The sequence below is a fragment of the Adiantum capillus-veneris genome, chromosome 20, assembly GCF_014529385.1.
Source record: "Adiantum capillus-veneris isolate H3 chromosome 20, ASM1452938v2, whole genome shotgun sequence".
NCBI lineage: Eukaryota > Viridiplantae > Streptophyta > Polypodiopsida > Polypodiales > Pteridaceae > Adiantum > Adiantum capillus-veneris.
In genome coordinates this window covers 60,006,552-60,023,262 of record NC_140950.1, presented here as the reverse complement: position 1 = coordinate 60,023,262, position 16,711 = coordinate 60,006,552, and the positions used below count along the sequence as shown (strand labels likewise).

General features: G+C 41.4%; 3 protein-coding genes across 3 annotated transcripts in view; all 3 read right to left on the bottom strand.

The window, feature by feature from the left end:
- LOC147432583 (uncharacterized) overlaps positions 1-12,617 on the bottom strand; it is a 135,522-nt gene extending 122,905 nt beyond the window's left edge. Inside the window, exon 1 of the mRNA XM_086491963.1 lies at positions 11,687-12,617. Within this exon, the coding sequence (XP_086348089.1) occupies positions 11,687-12,617 (931 nt within the window). The remainder of the gene's footprint in view (positions 1-11,686) is intronic.
- A 548-nt stretch (positions 12,618-13,165) lies between these two features.
- Positions 13,166-13,924, bottom strand: LOC147432582 (uncharacterized). Its single transcript, XM_086491962.1, has one exon. The coding sequence runs from the start codon at positions 13,922-13,924 to the stop codon at positions 13,166-13,168; it is 759 nt and encodes a 252-aa protein (XP_086348088.1).
- An 80-nt stretch (positions 13,925-14,004) lies between these two features.
- Positions 14,005-15,153, bottom strand: LOC147432581 (uncharacterized). Its single transcript, XM_086491960.1, has one exon. The coding sequence runs from the start codon at positions 15,151-15,153 to the stop codon at positions 14,005-14,007; it is 1,149 nt and encodes a 382-aa protein (XP_086348086.1).
- Between the last annotated feature and the right edge of the window lie 1,558 nt (positions 15,154-16,711).

The window sequence follows — 16,711 nt, the reverse complement described above, 5'->3', positions numbered from 1 at the left end:
GTATGGCTGAAAATTATGACACCAAAAGAGCACCAATTTTTGTAGCCGGTTGCTACATTCCTCATCATGATTCCTCCTTTTATGCTTGCATGGATAGAGATCATCCATTTTTTTATTTAGAAGAGGACATTGCTTATTTCAAAGGTGAAGGTGATGTTATTGTATTTGGGGCTATGAATGCTCACACAAAAATATTGCAACATGATACTCAACAATTTGATATGCCATACATTTCAAGGGAGTTGGAGGAAGTTCACTTGTATGATCGTTCTTCAATGGATGAGAAAGAGCCGAATCACTATGGAAAGTTACTTTTACACATGTGTAATAGCACGGGTATGCTCATTGCCAATGGTGTATCTTTGTAAAGTGGAACCAATGGATTTACATGTAGGAGAAATAATGGGGACAGTGTTCCGAAGCCATCATGTATCGCATAAAGAGTTTTATGTTTGGCCAATGGACCCCAAAATCCGACCATGGCACCTTATGTATTTACCTTTCATGTGTAGAAGCAACTAAGCATGATAATCTCAATCAAAGGAAAGAGAAATTATCACTATGTATGGATTTCAAACGGACACCAACGTACATTGAAATGGTTGAGCAAAAATTATGGATGAAGAAACTTCAATATGATGCACCATTGGAAACTCAATGGGAATATTTCAAAAAAGGTATTTATTCTTATGCCGAAGAATGCTTTGCTATAAAGTATCTCCATGGTATGAACAAAGATAGATCACGCAAAAGGTGGTTTGACAAAGAATGTCAAAATGCTCAAAAGTCCTTGATAAATCTTGATGCAACTATGGACAAAGACAACTATCAAAGTCATTTGCATACATACAAGGCATTGATTCAAAAGAAGAGAAGAAGATGGGAAGTAAAGCAACAACTTTTCAAGTCCAAGAAAAGACACATGCATGTGGAAGATTTTGAAGAAACTTGAGGGACAAGCGGGTTGAGAATTTTGGTAACTTGAGTCTTGTGGATATGTACACACATTGTAGGCAATTATATGAGCAAGCAAATGCTGAAAAAATGCCATTTTATGGTTCACTCCCATGTATGCCCTCTTTTTTTACTATTGAGAATGTATACGGTGGGCTTAAAAAGTTGGCCACTCGCAGAGCGAGAGATCTTCAAGCTATCAAGCCAGAGATGATCAAATAGACGGAGATTTTACCCATGAGTGGATATGTGATATGTTCAACCTTGCACTTCAACATGGTATGCTTTATGATTGGAGTACTAATTGGGTTAAGCCTTTGCATAAAGGAGGGGATGTAAAGAATGTAAACAACTACCGGACTATAATGATTGGGTCTCTTATGGAAAAGTTATTTGGATGCATAATGGAGATGAAATTGAGTGATTGGGCTGAAGATAATGACAAACGTGCAAAGGGACAAGCGGATTTTTGTCGATGCCATAGCACCATTGATCATCTTGTCACTCTTCGCATTCTCATGGAGGAAAGTCGGTTGAAAGGCAAGCGATTGTATTGTTGTTTTGTGGACTTTAAGAAAGCCTTTGATATGATTCCATGTAACAATTTGTGCAGAAGGATGGAAGAACTCCAAGTGCCAAGTGAGTTTATGCTTGCGGCTTCTCGAATCTATGAGAAGGTGATTTGTCAATTGTGCATGGGAAGAGAAATTTCAGAAATTTTTGTAAGCAGTATGGGGGTTAAACAAGGATGTTCATTGTCACCAACTTTGTTTGGTCTATGCATCGATCAATTGGAACAAATGGTACTTGACTTTATGCAAGAAGAAGGCATTGAACAAGTCATGCAGTAATCATGCTTTTGTTGTATGCGGATGATGTAGTGCTTCTAGCACACACTTTAGAAGATGCACAAAAGCTAATGTTTGTTCTTGAGAAATTTTTCTTGCATAGTGGGCTGATTGTGAATGAATCCAAAACAAAGGTTATGATTGTGAAAACCAACCATAAGGAGAATCCATGCATTGTGTACAACAATGAGACACTTGAAGTTGTTGAGAGCTTTAAGTACCTTGGCCTTGAGGTTCCATCAAATCACAACTGGCATGAATGTGCTATGCGTCGTTTGGAAGCGGGAAAGAGAGCATAGTATGCATTTGAGAACATGTGTAATGCGGGAAACATCAAGTGTTGGGTTCTCAAGAAGTATATTTTGATGCATTGGTGACACCGGTTCTTCTTTATGGAGTTGAAGTGTGGGGTGGGAGCATCTTAAAGTCTACTTGGAATGAGTTTGAGAATGTTCAAAAGTGTTTTCTTACAAACTTTCTCCAAGTGAAGACACAAACACCATATATGCTCCTACTTCTTGAGTCGGGATGTCTTCCAATTGAGGTTATGGGCATGGAAAGGGTTGTGGAGTACATGATAAAGATGCGTCAAAACCCCTCACATCGACTTCCTACAATTGCATGAGAAGCAAGCAAAAAAGTTCAAAAGACGCATAAAAGCAAGATCTTCAGCACGGGATGGATGCAAGACATAAAGAAGTGATTTGGGAGATGGGATGCATTACACTTGCTACATGATGCTTCAATTGACTCCCAAGTGAATGAAGCTTTTCTACAACGCCAATGTATTACGGCTTGGGAGAAATCCAGTGGGCCATGCTTCATACATTACACTAATGATTTTTTTTGAAAGGTAATGATGGTGCTTTTGTAGCTAAAGTTACATGTTGGGGGCAATATGGGTGGTGTAATGTATGAAGCGTGGAGCATTGAGAGTTACTCATCAGCCATACACATACTACATCACATGTTGGGGGCAATATGGTGCTTTTGGAGCATTGAGAGTCACTCATTGGATGGTGCTTTTGGAGCATTGAGAGTCACTCGTCAGCCATACACATACTACATCACATGTAACTTTGGTCCCATAGGTCATATTTGACCTCCGAGGACGATAATAAAATCTCTCTCTCTCTCTCTCTCTCTCTCTCTCTCTCTCTCTCTCTCTCCTCTATTATTTAGCTACAAAAGCACCATCATTACCTTTCAAAAAAAATCATTAGTGCTACGTTTATAAAAAAATGAAAAGCATTGTCTTCTAAGCCTTTGTCTCTGTGGTGCAAAGAAGAAACTCTACTTTGCCAATGTTAAAAAACAATTTTAAATGTTTTCTTTTAGCACCTAAGACTTTGTCTCTATGCTACAGAGAAAAAGCTCTATTCTACCAATGTTAAAAGATGATTTTAATGCTATCTCCAAACTTTCAATTTTTTGCCCAATGCTCTCTATTGTTGCAATGTGTGTGTGTGTGTGTGTGTGTGTGTGTGTGTGTGTGTGTGTGTGTGCGTGTGCCCACGTGCTGGTTGTGTGTACACACACAACCAACACTGCTTGTTTTCCAAATCTAGCACTACAACCCCCCTTCAGGCATGCCTACTAATAATGCAATGCTTTACTCACCCATGAGCTGCTTACTTCCCATGAGCTCTTTCTCTATCCAAGAGCTCTACTTGATTTTTAGTGATTGTAGCCCCACACAATATGTAGACTTTCAATTGCACAATGTTAAATTCAAATTCACAAACCTTAACTAATGCAAAGCTAAGGTTGTGAAAGAAGCTTGTGCATGCATGGAGAAGGTAGAAGCCACCATAGCCTTTCCTCTAATACCAATTGTGAGGTGCTCAGTGTGTGCATGTGTGGAGCAGGAAGGGGGAGACGCAGCAACACTGTGTGTAGGTGGAGAATAGAGCAAGCTACTCTATCTCCTAGTCTTTGTGTATATGAAGGATAAGGGTTAGTGCAGTCAGTGGGGCGACCACACATTGAACGTCTGGCCCAGGGCAAAGGCACATCTTCCTTTAGCTCCAACATTCATTCATCTTAGAAGCATAGGCATGTCACCATTTAAATCTCTTTATGTTCAAGAATGTTTAGCTTTGTTAAACTTCTCATACCCTACTATTCAAGTAGAAGCTTCAAAGCAAATGCTCTAAGACATGGAAGCCCAGACCAAAGCTATTCTTAAGGATATTCCAGCTACTTAGGACAAACACAAACACTATCCAGATAAACTTCTCGTACCCTACTATTAAGGCAGAAGCCTCAAAGAAAATTCTCAAAGGGATGGAAGCTTAGACCAATGCTATTCTTGAGAATATTTAAGCTACTCATGATAGACAAAAACATTATGCATATAAAAGGATATTAGACCGAACCTTCAAAGAAGAAGACAAAGTATTCCTTTGAGTCAAACCTAAGAAAAGAAACCTATCCTTTGAAAAGTACAATAATCTCAACCCAAGATATTGTGGATCTTATGATATTGTCAAAGTAGTAAGTGATCAAGCTTACAAAATCAAATTTTTCTCTAGCCTTAAAATTCATGATGTCTTTCATGTTAGTCTACTAAAACCATATGATGTTCCTAACCCCGATCAACTCTTGGATATTGAAAAAATAGTTGTTCCAACCTAAGGAGTCCTTGAACTTCAACTTGAATATCTTCTAGAAATTTAAAAAAGGAATCCTAGAAGTAGAAGCATCATCAAGCACCTAGTCAAGTGGAAAGGCTTTCCTCAAGAAGATGCAACGTAAAAAGACAAAACTTCTCTCCTCAAAGATTATCCACACATACCACCTGAGATGAGAAAATCTCAAAATTTTCACGTTGCAGAGGATGTAAGGTCTTCACGACCCTAGCAGAGGGGGTCTCCATGTAAAATAATATCACCATGTCATTTTGATCACAAATAGGAAGTTCTTATTTTTAACAACTTTCTCCACCCGTGTTGGAATATAGATGTAAAGATTAATGTAGACCTTCAAGAAATGATTGGAAAATAAGGTGAATGGTTATAATCACATAAAGCATGCTTCATTTTAATACCAATTGTTAGCGGGTCGCTGCAATCGGACACCTGAAGCATATTTGTCTCGCACTAACATAATGTCAATATGCAGAGAAGTAGACTCGGATGTGGCACGAAGACTCTTTGAGGGTGTCAACCTCAAAAAGTGAACCTACGGAACAAAGCTATCTAAAGCACTAGCAAATCTGTCACTCCCCTCTCACGCAATTTGACTATGTCCTATCCCATGTCTCTCGGTCACCATGCCATTTCGGCACTCAAATGAAGTCCAAATGCAATGAAACCTTAGGACAAGGTCTAAGATGTCTAGGGGCACTATCCTACCAAGTTTGGTTGCAATCTAGCATGGTACCAAAATCACGATCCATCATCATCAAGATCTTGAAAACTGCAACAGAACTATCCAAAAAGGTCGCCAAAGAATCTAGGAACACTAACTATGGTTGAAACAATTTTAAAAACCCCTTAATGTACTTAAAATAGCAGATTTAGCTCGCAAACAAGCTGTCATGAAGCACAACAAAATTGAGAATGATTACACCTAAATTAAAGAACACAATACAATGCAGTTGTTGAAAATGAATTTGGATTACTAGAGCTCAAGAAAAATAATTTACAAGTCGCGCGAGAGTAACTGCTCTGAGTCTTGCACTTCAAAACCTCTAGAAACCTTTGATAATGATAAGTGTTGTGTTCAAACTTACAAAATTAGGCTTTATACCTAGGGCTTCTTTTGGCCAATGGTCAGCTTACAAGGCTTACACTCAAAATTAATCATTATAACTCAGATTGTACAAAAGTTGGGCTCAATGATCACTCGGTACAAAAATGAGAGTTCCTCTTATTTACAAGTCTTTTCTTGGAAAAATAATGGGAGTACAAAATTTGTGGCTTTATGACGAGGTGGCCAACTAGGAGGGTGCCCGTTGTAAGCGGGATGGAAACACACACAACGCCTTTATAATCACGTGGCACACACTCTTGGGATGATACACACACACACTATGGGGCACCACTCAGCTTACACAACCCACCTGGCCGAGACAGGGAACACACCGATGGAGTGAGAGGAGAGAGACTATCCCTTTACCCACTCAACACAGAGACACACACACACACCCAAAAAACTCATCTCAAAAGAGGAATATTTTTTATGATTAGATACAATTGAGCTTGGGCCAACACCAATGGGGCAAATAGCCCACACAATATGGATGAAATATACCAGATACAATCACAAATTGGAGCAGAGACTTCGCTCATCGGAGAAACTTACACAACCAAAAAAGTAGGAAAAAGTGAGGAATTTGGAAAAATGAATAGAACCATTGCGTTCAAAGAGGCCAAAAACCCCAGTCTACAATATCAAAGTGCTCAAATCCGACCTCGGATGAGCAGTTTATGGCCAAAACAGGCTCCAAAAACAGTTAAAACTTAGTTGCAGCTGTTCTTCCTCCTCTCTTCACGTTTTTTATGGTCTTCCCTCAGTTTTTTCACTATCCACACTTTACTTTATCCCTTGGGCACCTTTGGCCTTTTGATTGACCTCAAACGGGCCCCGAACAGGCCAAAAAATGGGCACGCAGTGCATTTTTGTCACCCTTCTACATCCATCCGCACACTTGGCACTCAACTTTTTCCAATAATTCATCCCGCAATCACGTGAAGTGGCCCCCAAATACAGTTCTCATGATGACCCTTTTGCATAATTATCACAAAAAAACACCCACGTTGTGTCCGTACTTATCCACGTGCAAGTTTTGAGCCCATTCGACCTCCTGACGCCCCCGGGGAGGTCACCTAATAAAAATGTAACCTATCACGTGAGTTCAACAGAAGGGTATTTAAAGTTCTTGAAACTTACAAAAATATATATACAAAAGGGCATTATTTTTTCAAATTCGAAAAAAACTTATAGATTTAAAAGAAAAAGGTACATTATATTCTTAAGAAAATTCACAGATAAGGGGTTTTACAAACATGTCTTGAACTCACGTGATATGGTAGTTTTACACATAGTGAACCCCCCGAGCTGACGCCACTGGATGCCATATGACGCACCTGCTTATCTCATGGCATCGGTCCGTGGATGGCTTCCTTGAGAAGTTTTATGCGCTACCAACTCCTCATTATTATAGAAAAAACACATTGGTATTGGTGATAATGAAAATCGATGTACTATATACACGTTGTCTGTTAACCCTCACACACATTCCTATCACCTAAGACGGACGTCGTATTATTTATTTGGTAGAGTCAGGTACCGGGCTCGTCGGTCCAATAGGAAAAAGGTAAGAGTGATCGCCAATGAGAGGCGCACTCTAACTGGAACATTCAAGGGATTAGTTGGCTAAGCATGGGCGCCCAAGTGTGAATGGGGCGAGCTCATATAAAAGTCAACTAAACCTAAAATTCACTCATTCTCTCATTTGTGCAATTGAAGAGTGCTCTTGCTCCATCTCCATCTTCTTCTTCATCATCTCCTTGTGTGTGTGTGTGTGTGCGTGAGAGAGAGAGAGTCTGTGTGCGATCGAGCATTGCGACGATGGCACGGCGACGGCGAAGCTGTTGAGAACGGTGCAGCGGCGTCTCCTTCTTCTTCACGGCGAGGAATCCTCCACGACAGCAAGCGTAGAGCGATGAGTGACACACCATCGCCATCTTTGAGCTTACTAGTTTTAGCTAGTTGCGTGCTTGGAGCCAGTTGTGACTCGCACACAGTGTATTGGCAAGTTCCTTGCATTGACATATGCGATAGACACGCACAGTTTTGGCGCCGTTGCCGGGGAATGCCATACACTAAGCTTGAATGGCACTCTGTGCTTCTTTCTGGTGCAATTTCAATTGTAGAAAAGGTAGGGAAGGAAGATGTGTGTGTTGAGAAGAAGGAGTTTGTTTTGCTGCTGTGTATTTCTTTGTTAATGAGGTTTTGAAAGGTACTGTGTTTTCTCTGTGATAAGGTGTTAGTATTAAGGTTAAAGATCCATAATGTTAGTTTTGTGTAAAGTAAAGTAAGTAGGAAGTAGATCTGTTAGAGCTAATGAAGTGTGTTAGTGTGTAACAATAGGTGTATTAGTTGTAAGTAGGTAGGTAGAGTGTGTGTGTGCTCGCGCGCACAGCGCGGCCGCGGAGACCTTATACCCCAAAAAAAAAGTAGGATCGGGATCGGGAATATCTCCCAGATCCAACCTAGACCCAAGCCCAATCTCACGCTCAGGCTCAGGCCTCAGTCGCTCTTTAAAATTATGTAATTTTAGCCTCACACGTAGCTAAAAGTTGACTTTTTTTAGGACCAACAGAACTTCGGGTAACCGAACGTTGTGCTGTAAAGCACACCACGACCCTCTGAGTGATACGCTCATTTCGAGCTATCACACACTTTAATAAAGAAATTGATCATTAAAAAACATTAAAAAACGAGTGAAAACGGACGACTAAAAAAGTAAGCGGTTAACCTTCGAGGTTATTCGTTGACGCTTGTAGGGTGCCAAAGGCACATGCATCTGCGCTCTGGTCGTGTGCTAGAGACGGAGCAACTAGAGAGAATTTCGATTTACCCGAGTTCTCATTATCCACCTACCTTAGGTTCCGGGCCCTCGGCGGGGAGTCAAGGTAGTACAACCAAGACCCAAAGATAGGGGCTAGTGACTCTTCCTCTGACTACGCTATCATGGAGGGTTACCCAATGCCTAATCCTGATAGCTCAAGCCAAGACATGCAGGCCATGGGTCCACGATCCGGCCCGAGCGTGCTTAGCCACTTGAAGGAAACCTTTAGTAGAGCCACTCGCTCCAAACATGGAGCTAATGATGTAAATGAGGGGGGTGGGGAGGTAAATTTTTCATTCATGACCAACGTAGACCCTATGTCCTTAGAGAGTGTGCATGTGAATACTCCATTCACTGCATCCCCTGACTCTTCAGAGCTATAGTCCTCCAAGTTCATATTACCTGATGGTAGAAGCCTTGCCAAAGTGCAAGAGGTTGAGCGATATATCATTGCGGATAGGGAAAAGGAAATTGAGAGCTTACGCAAGGTGGAGCAACAAAGAGAGTTAAAAGCGAAAGCCCCTATGTCAATATCCTTGCTAGGAGAGCAATCGAGTGCTCTTGACTTAGCAACTGCTAAGGGACAACCCCTAGAAAGCAACATTGCATCTAGCTCAAAGGACACCCCTAGCACCTCAATCCTAGATGGAGCGTTCTTAAATGAGAACTGGGAATACAAACTACAAACAAAAACTCTAACTGACCTCTACACAGGCCACACCTATCATGTGGGTTGGTTAGATGTCCTACAATCCACAATGGGTGCTACTAGTGTGGAGGATCAACAACAAGAGTTTGTGAGGTCATCCAGAGAGTCATTGAGCTAGAGAGACAAAACAAGGGGATCCACATGCCTTCAACGAATCTCATGAGATTCTTGGATACAGGGAAGGCTAAACAACCAACCTTATCGCAAATGGAGACTCCCTCGGTAAGTCCGATGGATCCTCCATATGTTGTTTCGCCAGGGGTCTCAGTGCAATCTGAGCCCACAAGTGATAGCTTTACCTTTCCAAGTCTAGCTCATCTTTCCCTTGATGACACCACGGCTACCATGCCTACCCCAATGATGGGCATGCCAAGAAACACACCATGGACCTCATTTGTTAGTAAAGCACCACTACATGGTAGACAGTACCTACAAGTGTGTACCAATAGTATATACCTATAGGTCCTCGTACTCATGTAGTCCCTACCCCTCCCATTGTTTCAACTACATATGCTCCACAAACACGACACCAAAGCTCTTATTTCCATGGGACTATACCGGCTAGCATTAGCATGTCACATCCGATGTCTGCTATGCCTAGGGCCACACATATGAACTTTGGGCCACCACATGGCACAACACCGTACCAAACCCAAGGGCTTCCTATGTGCCAAGCCCAATGCCAATACCTACTCCACATGTAGTCTCTGGAGCGCCTTCACCCACGGTTCCTGCTCACTTAGGTGACTTGGCAACATTTGCTCAATATATGTAACACGCCTTATAGAGAACCTAGAAGTAAAGCAGTACAAATAGCCAAGCTCACACAAAAATTTAGTGGAGACGGGGATGTGAGAAAGCATATCGAAGTGTTTGAACAAATATGCGATTCTCTAGGAGAACACAATGACATGCATAAGAGTAATGCTTTAAGCCTAACCTTAAGTGGGAAGGTAGGGGATTGGTATAGAACCCTAAGGGTGGAAGAAAAAACAATTAACCCTACTCTTAGGAGATTGTTCTTGAAAGAATACATACGAGAGGGAGTACTTTGGGGTGTAGCCTCTCAGCTCCAGAAAGCCCAACGAGAGGAAGGAGAGTCAGTGAGAGACTTTATTAGTCGCTTGAAGCATTTGAATTCTTGTTGTAAGCCAAATGAGCGCTTCAATAATAATCAATTGCTTGATAGATTCATTAGGGGATTACGACATGAGGATATCTACAATGGTCTAGTCATTAGAGGTATCACCACTTGGGAAGCAGCCACCACCAATGCGATCCAATCGGAGGATAATTTAATGATTCAAGGAGAAAGAGTGTCTCTTGAGCCTAAATCTATTAGCTCACAAGCATCGGGGCGTCAGCCAATGAGCCTAATGCCTATTGCTAAGGAGCCAAAGATATCTGAGATGACCTTAGCAGATCTCACCAAGGCTATTCAAGAGAGTCTTAGAGACAATCGTGCTTCACAAAACAATCATATGTATCCAAGAAGGGAGTAACAATGGTGCTCCATATGCTATGGACCGCATAATACCAGTGAATGCCCTACTTTTAGAGTAAAATTCAATGGGAACTGCAATGCCTGTGGGAGGTATGGTCATCAAGCTAAGGATTGCATAGTATTTAAGCGCGCGATGGCCAATAGACCAACCTTAGCATGGAGAGACACACCTCGAGTGCATGCATTGATGCCTGCCCCACCCCTTGAACAAACAGCACAACACATGGTCCTTAGGGCCCAAAATATTGTTCAAACAACACCCTCACCACCTCCAGTGCTAGGACCGCAACCACCACATCCGAGAATCACTTCTGTGAATCAAGTGGGTTGTGAGTCATCTATTGCTTGTTTGGAAGGATGTAAGGAAGATATAGATCCTAATATTGCCTATGGGATGGATGTGCTTGAAGAAAGTCCACAATACTACATGGAGGACTATTGGGGACAAGTCAAACCTGTCTATCAAGCAGCTGCTCTTGAGGCAAGAGGCCAAAATATCAATTACACTGCTAAGAGACCACCTCTTCAATTCTATGAGTGTGGATGTCCGCATCGTGTGGCCGAGTGTCCTATTAGGCTACAAAAGAACGCCACACTAATGCAAACCAATCAAGTGAGCACATCTACAATGCCGATACTCATGTGTAATCGATGTGACATAGATCATTTGATTGTCCAATGTCCAAATAATCCAAATGCACCGAAGATTACTCCATTAAGCTTGATTGAGGTTACCGAGGAGCCATCACAAAGTACACATGTGGTACCAGTAAACGTACTCACACGATCGATGCTCAAAAACAAAATTATATTACTGAGGAAAGAGACATGGCATCAATTGCCCAATCTCAGAAAAAGAAGAAAACATGAAGGAAGAGATCACAAAAAGTAGCGAAGTTAGACCCCAGTTCAAAGACCAACATAGGGACTGGTGACGACCCCGTATATATGAACGACGTTGAAGAGGATTCTGATTCAGGTGAAACCATGGAGACCAAAACGACCACTAAGATAGAAACCAAAAAGGAAGATCTTCATGAGCCACAATGGCCAGGATCCAAGAAGAAGATCAATTTTTGAATAGATGCAACCTATCAAATCATCCAATGAAGATGAAGAAAGCACCATGTGACGGGGGATTTCTATCATCTGTTCATCACAGATTTTCAAAGTCCCATTTCCTACATCCATAAGCCATTCTCTGTAGGTAGAATTTACAACATCACCACCTCCCACACGCATGTTATGTGCCAATTTAAGGATCGTCACATGATTCCATAAGTGCGATCGACAAAATGTAGCATCAACAATGTCAGCACATGCTCCCTGGAACAACACTGGTAAGATCTGTCTGAAATCTCCCCCAAGAAGCAACACTTTTCCACCAAATGGATTTCTTGAGCACATGATATCTTGCAAAGACCTGTCCAAAGCTTCGAAGGCATATCGATGCATCATAGGAGCCTCATCCCACACAATCAACTTGCACATTCTAAGAAATTCAGAAAGTTGACCCTGAACAGGGATATTGCATGTGCTGCAACTATCAAGGTCCAAGGGTATCTTGAATCTAGAATGTGCAGATCCATTTTTCAATAGCAATGCTGAAATACCATAAGATGGTGTGGCCAATGCAACTTCTCCTTCTCCACGTACGCGTGGCAACAAACAATTATACAAATAAGTTTTCCCAGTCCCTGCAGGGCCATCTAGGAAAAAAATAGCCCCACCGTCAATAGTCAATCCATGCAAGACTACCTCAAAAGCAATTCTTTGGTCTTCATTTAGAGTCTGCTCCATTTCACGTGACATGGATAGTTCTTGTATCCTGTCAAGGCATTGCTCTTGGAAAAGCAAGCTATTTTCATCACGTGTCACAAAGCGCTCATCAGGCATTGGAATTCCAAGAAATTCAGTTAGACTTCTTCCAAAAGTACCAAGAATGTTATGCAAATCTCTCAGCGCATAGCCTTCAGCAACTTGTGTACATCCATCTAACGACTCATATCTCATCTCCAACATGTCTTGGTAGACCTCAGACAGAAAACATCAAAATCTTTCCCACAAGAGATGAGGGGAGGAGGGTTCACAAAACAATAGAATGGTCACAAACAAATGTCTCGATTGCAAGCCTATATGTGTACTGCAAGCTTCCTCCATGCATTCGAACCATTCCCCATCATCTTCCAAGATGCCCCTTGCAATGCATGCTGCCTTGAATGTTGGAAACAATACACCATTTGCGGAGCGTAGATCCTCAAATGATTTACATCATTTACAAATAGTTAAAAGCAAATGGACATAATATAGTTCACTTGCAGAGGGCTGCACAAAATACATCCGCCCAATAGTGTCCCCACGACGTCTCTTTGTCCATTTTTTGGAACCCGAATTCCACACACACTTTTGAGGAAAATCAATGTACAAACTATCATTTGCATCAGGATTCTCCAAGTTGCATGTGAACCACTCTGTCAAAGTGGTCTTATCTGCATTGTCCCTTTGCAAGACAGCATTAAGTCTATCCTTATCTCGAAAAGTCACCATTTGCCCAACCGGAACATACACACTCAATCTCTATACAACTGGTACGTCATTGTGCAAAGGATATTCAAAATTTTCCAGCAAGCCTCAGATGCAGATACATAGCGGCCATCTGTGTACATGTCTATCTCATCAATGTTCTCCCTTTGTGCATCACGTACCGATGTATGGAATCTTACAGTTGCCCTATCATACCCCTTGTAGATGTACTTATGGACATACTTGACACGTACCGATGTATGGAATCTTACAGTTGCCCTATCATACCCCTTGTAGATGTACTTATGGACATACTTCACAGCTGAAATTGTAGAGCATACCTCAACATTCATATGCGCATTAAATAGTGTTGAAAAAATAGGATAATATGGCACAACCCATCGGTTATCAATAGTAGAACCCCTAACCTTGGCGGTGAAGCCATTGTTTTGTCGCACATAAATGGGGTAGCCATTATTATCCATGCTTGTTTGCTCACAAAATGAACATGGATATTTTCTAATACACCGGCCATCAACCATGCAAGGAGATGAAATATTGAACTCTCCACATGGTCCATGAACGTCACAACTAACAATGATATCATGAAGCACTGGAAATCGATTTTTATCTAGCAACTCTGCACAAACCATCTTGTCATAGTCAAATGTTGATTGAGGCTTACATCGAGGATCTAAAATCAATAATGTATGAGAATGTGGCAAGCCTCTCTTTTGGAACTCCACGACAGACATGTAAGCCACCACTTTCCCAAAAATATCTTTCTTTAAGATATACTTCATCATGCTCGAGTGTCTCAAGAAGAAAACCCTGGTGGTTATGTCTGGTCGATCAGAGGAAACCTATCCTGGAAGTAGTGCCTCATTTATTTCTGGCCATTTAGGGTACATGTGAATGTGATAAATAGGTGTGGCTTTCCCTTTGCACACACAATTTCCATTGCATCTTGATACAATGGTACATGCCAAGGACCGCCTATAAAAGATGAGGGTAAGACAATTCTTCGACCTGTAGATCGTCCAAGTACAGCATCACTCCCAGACAAATGCACCATGTCAACCAACCCTGCATACAATTTTGCCCTCAACGTGTTCTGATTTGTACGGACCCATGCAAGACAACATTCCTCAATGGCACAATATGCATCAGCCATAAATTGTTGAAGTAAACGACCACCACGAAGCAAGCATGACTCCGTATCAGTACGAACCTGTAGTCGATATGCATAATACTCTCTTTGAGTGACACATTGTCGACCAGCCAAGGCATCCAAAGGTCCATGCACATGAGCATAAGGAAGCTTGATATGCCATCCATCTTCTCCCCGTTGAAAGAGAAGAACATACAATAGTGGCATGTACGACCTGTGTAGATTTGAAATCCTTTGCAGCCTTCCATTTTGACAATGTATCACAATGTCTCGATGGCCAAATGTTTGTACATCCCCTTGACCTGGCATAATTGCAGCAACCTCATTGCCAACAGATATCAAGTACTGCCTGGAAGTATTTCTATTCTCACAAATTGTCATTTTGATCTCCACACCAGGACTATCACGTAACATTCTACCAACATTGTAGAAGGCATTCGCATATGGATTACATGATCGCATCATCATTGATAATGCTTCAAGAGTGGAAAAATTCAAACCATCCAAGGCACTCATACGATTCCGAACCTCATGCTCAGTAGCATATACATATATCTGTGCAAATTTTGGAACCGTTGCTTTGTGTGGTAGCAAAGAACCAATTTGATGGTACACACCGCCATGTAAACGAAGGCAATATGCACCAGAACTACCCATCAATGTCTCATCAATGGTAGCTCCAAGAGATGCAAATTCCATCACACTATTGTAACTCCTAATGTTTCTTTTGAAGGACCTACTCAAAGCATCATTGTTATTGAGTAGCCTCTCCAATGCATTTGGCGGTCTTGCAAGAGGAAAGAAAGATACTTTTCCACCTTTGCAACAATATTTTCCCATTGATGGTGTATCTTCCTTCTTCATTTCAAACGGCCAAAGACGTGCATCACAAAACTCACAGAAGAGGACATGGTTTCTGTATGATCTGTAGGCAATGAGACATGTATCAATGGTAGCATGGAAGGGTGAACACCTCGTATACAGGGATAAGCATGTAGAATGCAAAGCAATTCCTCCAAGTGACGTGTCATGAACATACGGGACCTAATCCTCATTTTGAGCGTCTATGAGAAGGAAAAAGTGTCTGTTGATGGCGCTGCTCTCTTATGTTGGAGGTACGTTGCCTTGCCCGTTGTCGACGATATCTTCTTGTCGCATCCAAACATGAAAGAGTGTGTTGTCTTCGTCCTTGTCCTTGCATGACTGTTTGCAGAGGGACTTGTGGAATTGTAACATCACCATGGATAGAAATCTCCACATTTGTGGAGGGACTCCTACCACGACCATGGTCATTTGTTAAGCATGGCAAGGCATTACTTGTCAAGTATACCGTACGTTGTATAGCGAGTTGGCGTCGATAATTTCATGCAACCTTTTGGCGTGCACGCACATGAGAGGAATGACTTGGAGATTCACAAAGAAAAAGAAATGTGTCCCTTGTCCTCATAAATGCTTCTGTCAAGCAACAAAGAAAACACTAAGCTCATAATGAGTGTATAAGTTTTATCATTTTAGTTACTACCAAATGCAAGCATGAAATACCCTCAATACATCATGGCTACCTGCATGAAGAAGAAGAGGAATCTTAAAGTTTGATTATTGGAGTTTCTTGACCTGTTGCAATAGACTGGCTCTCCCAGCTCCCTCTCCATTTTTGACTGCTATGCTAAGAGCAAGAGTTTCAAGGGGTCTTGCTTGTCTCATGCAATATTTCTCAGAACAACCTAAATGAGGTAAGGAGCTCTATGTTTTCCACTATAGTATGAGGAATCACTTGGGTTTCCTTTGAAATAGCAAATGTTGGGGTTAGTTTTTGGCACAAAATTTCTTGACCGCTCTGCCTCTCTCTCTCTCTCTCTCTCTCTCTCTCTCTCTCTCTCTCTCTCTCTCTCTCTAGATAGATACATACACACACACATATACACACACACACACGCATATATATATATATATATATATATATATATATATATATATATATATATATATATATATATATATATGTGTGTGTGTGTGTGTGTGTGTGTGTGTATGTATGTATGTATGTATCTCTATATATACAAATATAGATATATATCCCCCCCTCTCTCTATCTCTATCTCTATCTATCTATGCTTCACAATGCTAGGAATTGCATGTGCCGTGTGGTTTGTTTTTTGGAAATACAGAATTCCTTTTATAGTAGGGGATGATGAGATGAGGTTACATTTGGCCTCTTTTATCTCTCTCTATGGTGCTAGAAAATGTGTTTATCATGGCTACATACATTAAGTGGGAGAGGAAGTTTGAAGTTTGGTAGATTGGTTATCAGAATTGCCGGCCCGTTGCAATAGGCTAGCTCTCCCATTTCCCTCTCCATTTTTTACAGCTACGTTGCCCGTGATTAAGAGGAAGAGTCCAATTGATTGACATGTGGACGTGT

What these genes read in the sequence shown, in the direction of transcription:
- LOC147432581 (XM_086491960.1), bottom strand. Translation starts at nt 15,153, where the DNA reads ATGAAGAAGGAAGATACACCATCAATGGGAAAATATTGTTGCAAAGGT.
- LOC147432582 (XM_086491962.1), bottom strand. Translation starts at nt 13,924, where the DNA reads ATGATGAAGTATATCTTAAAGAAAGATATTTTTGGGAAAGTGGTGGCT.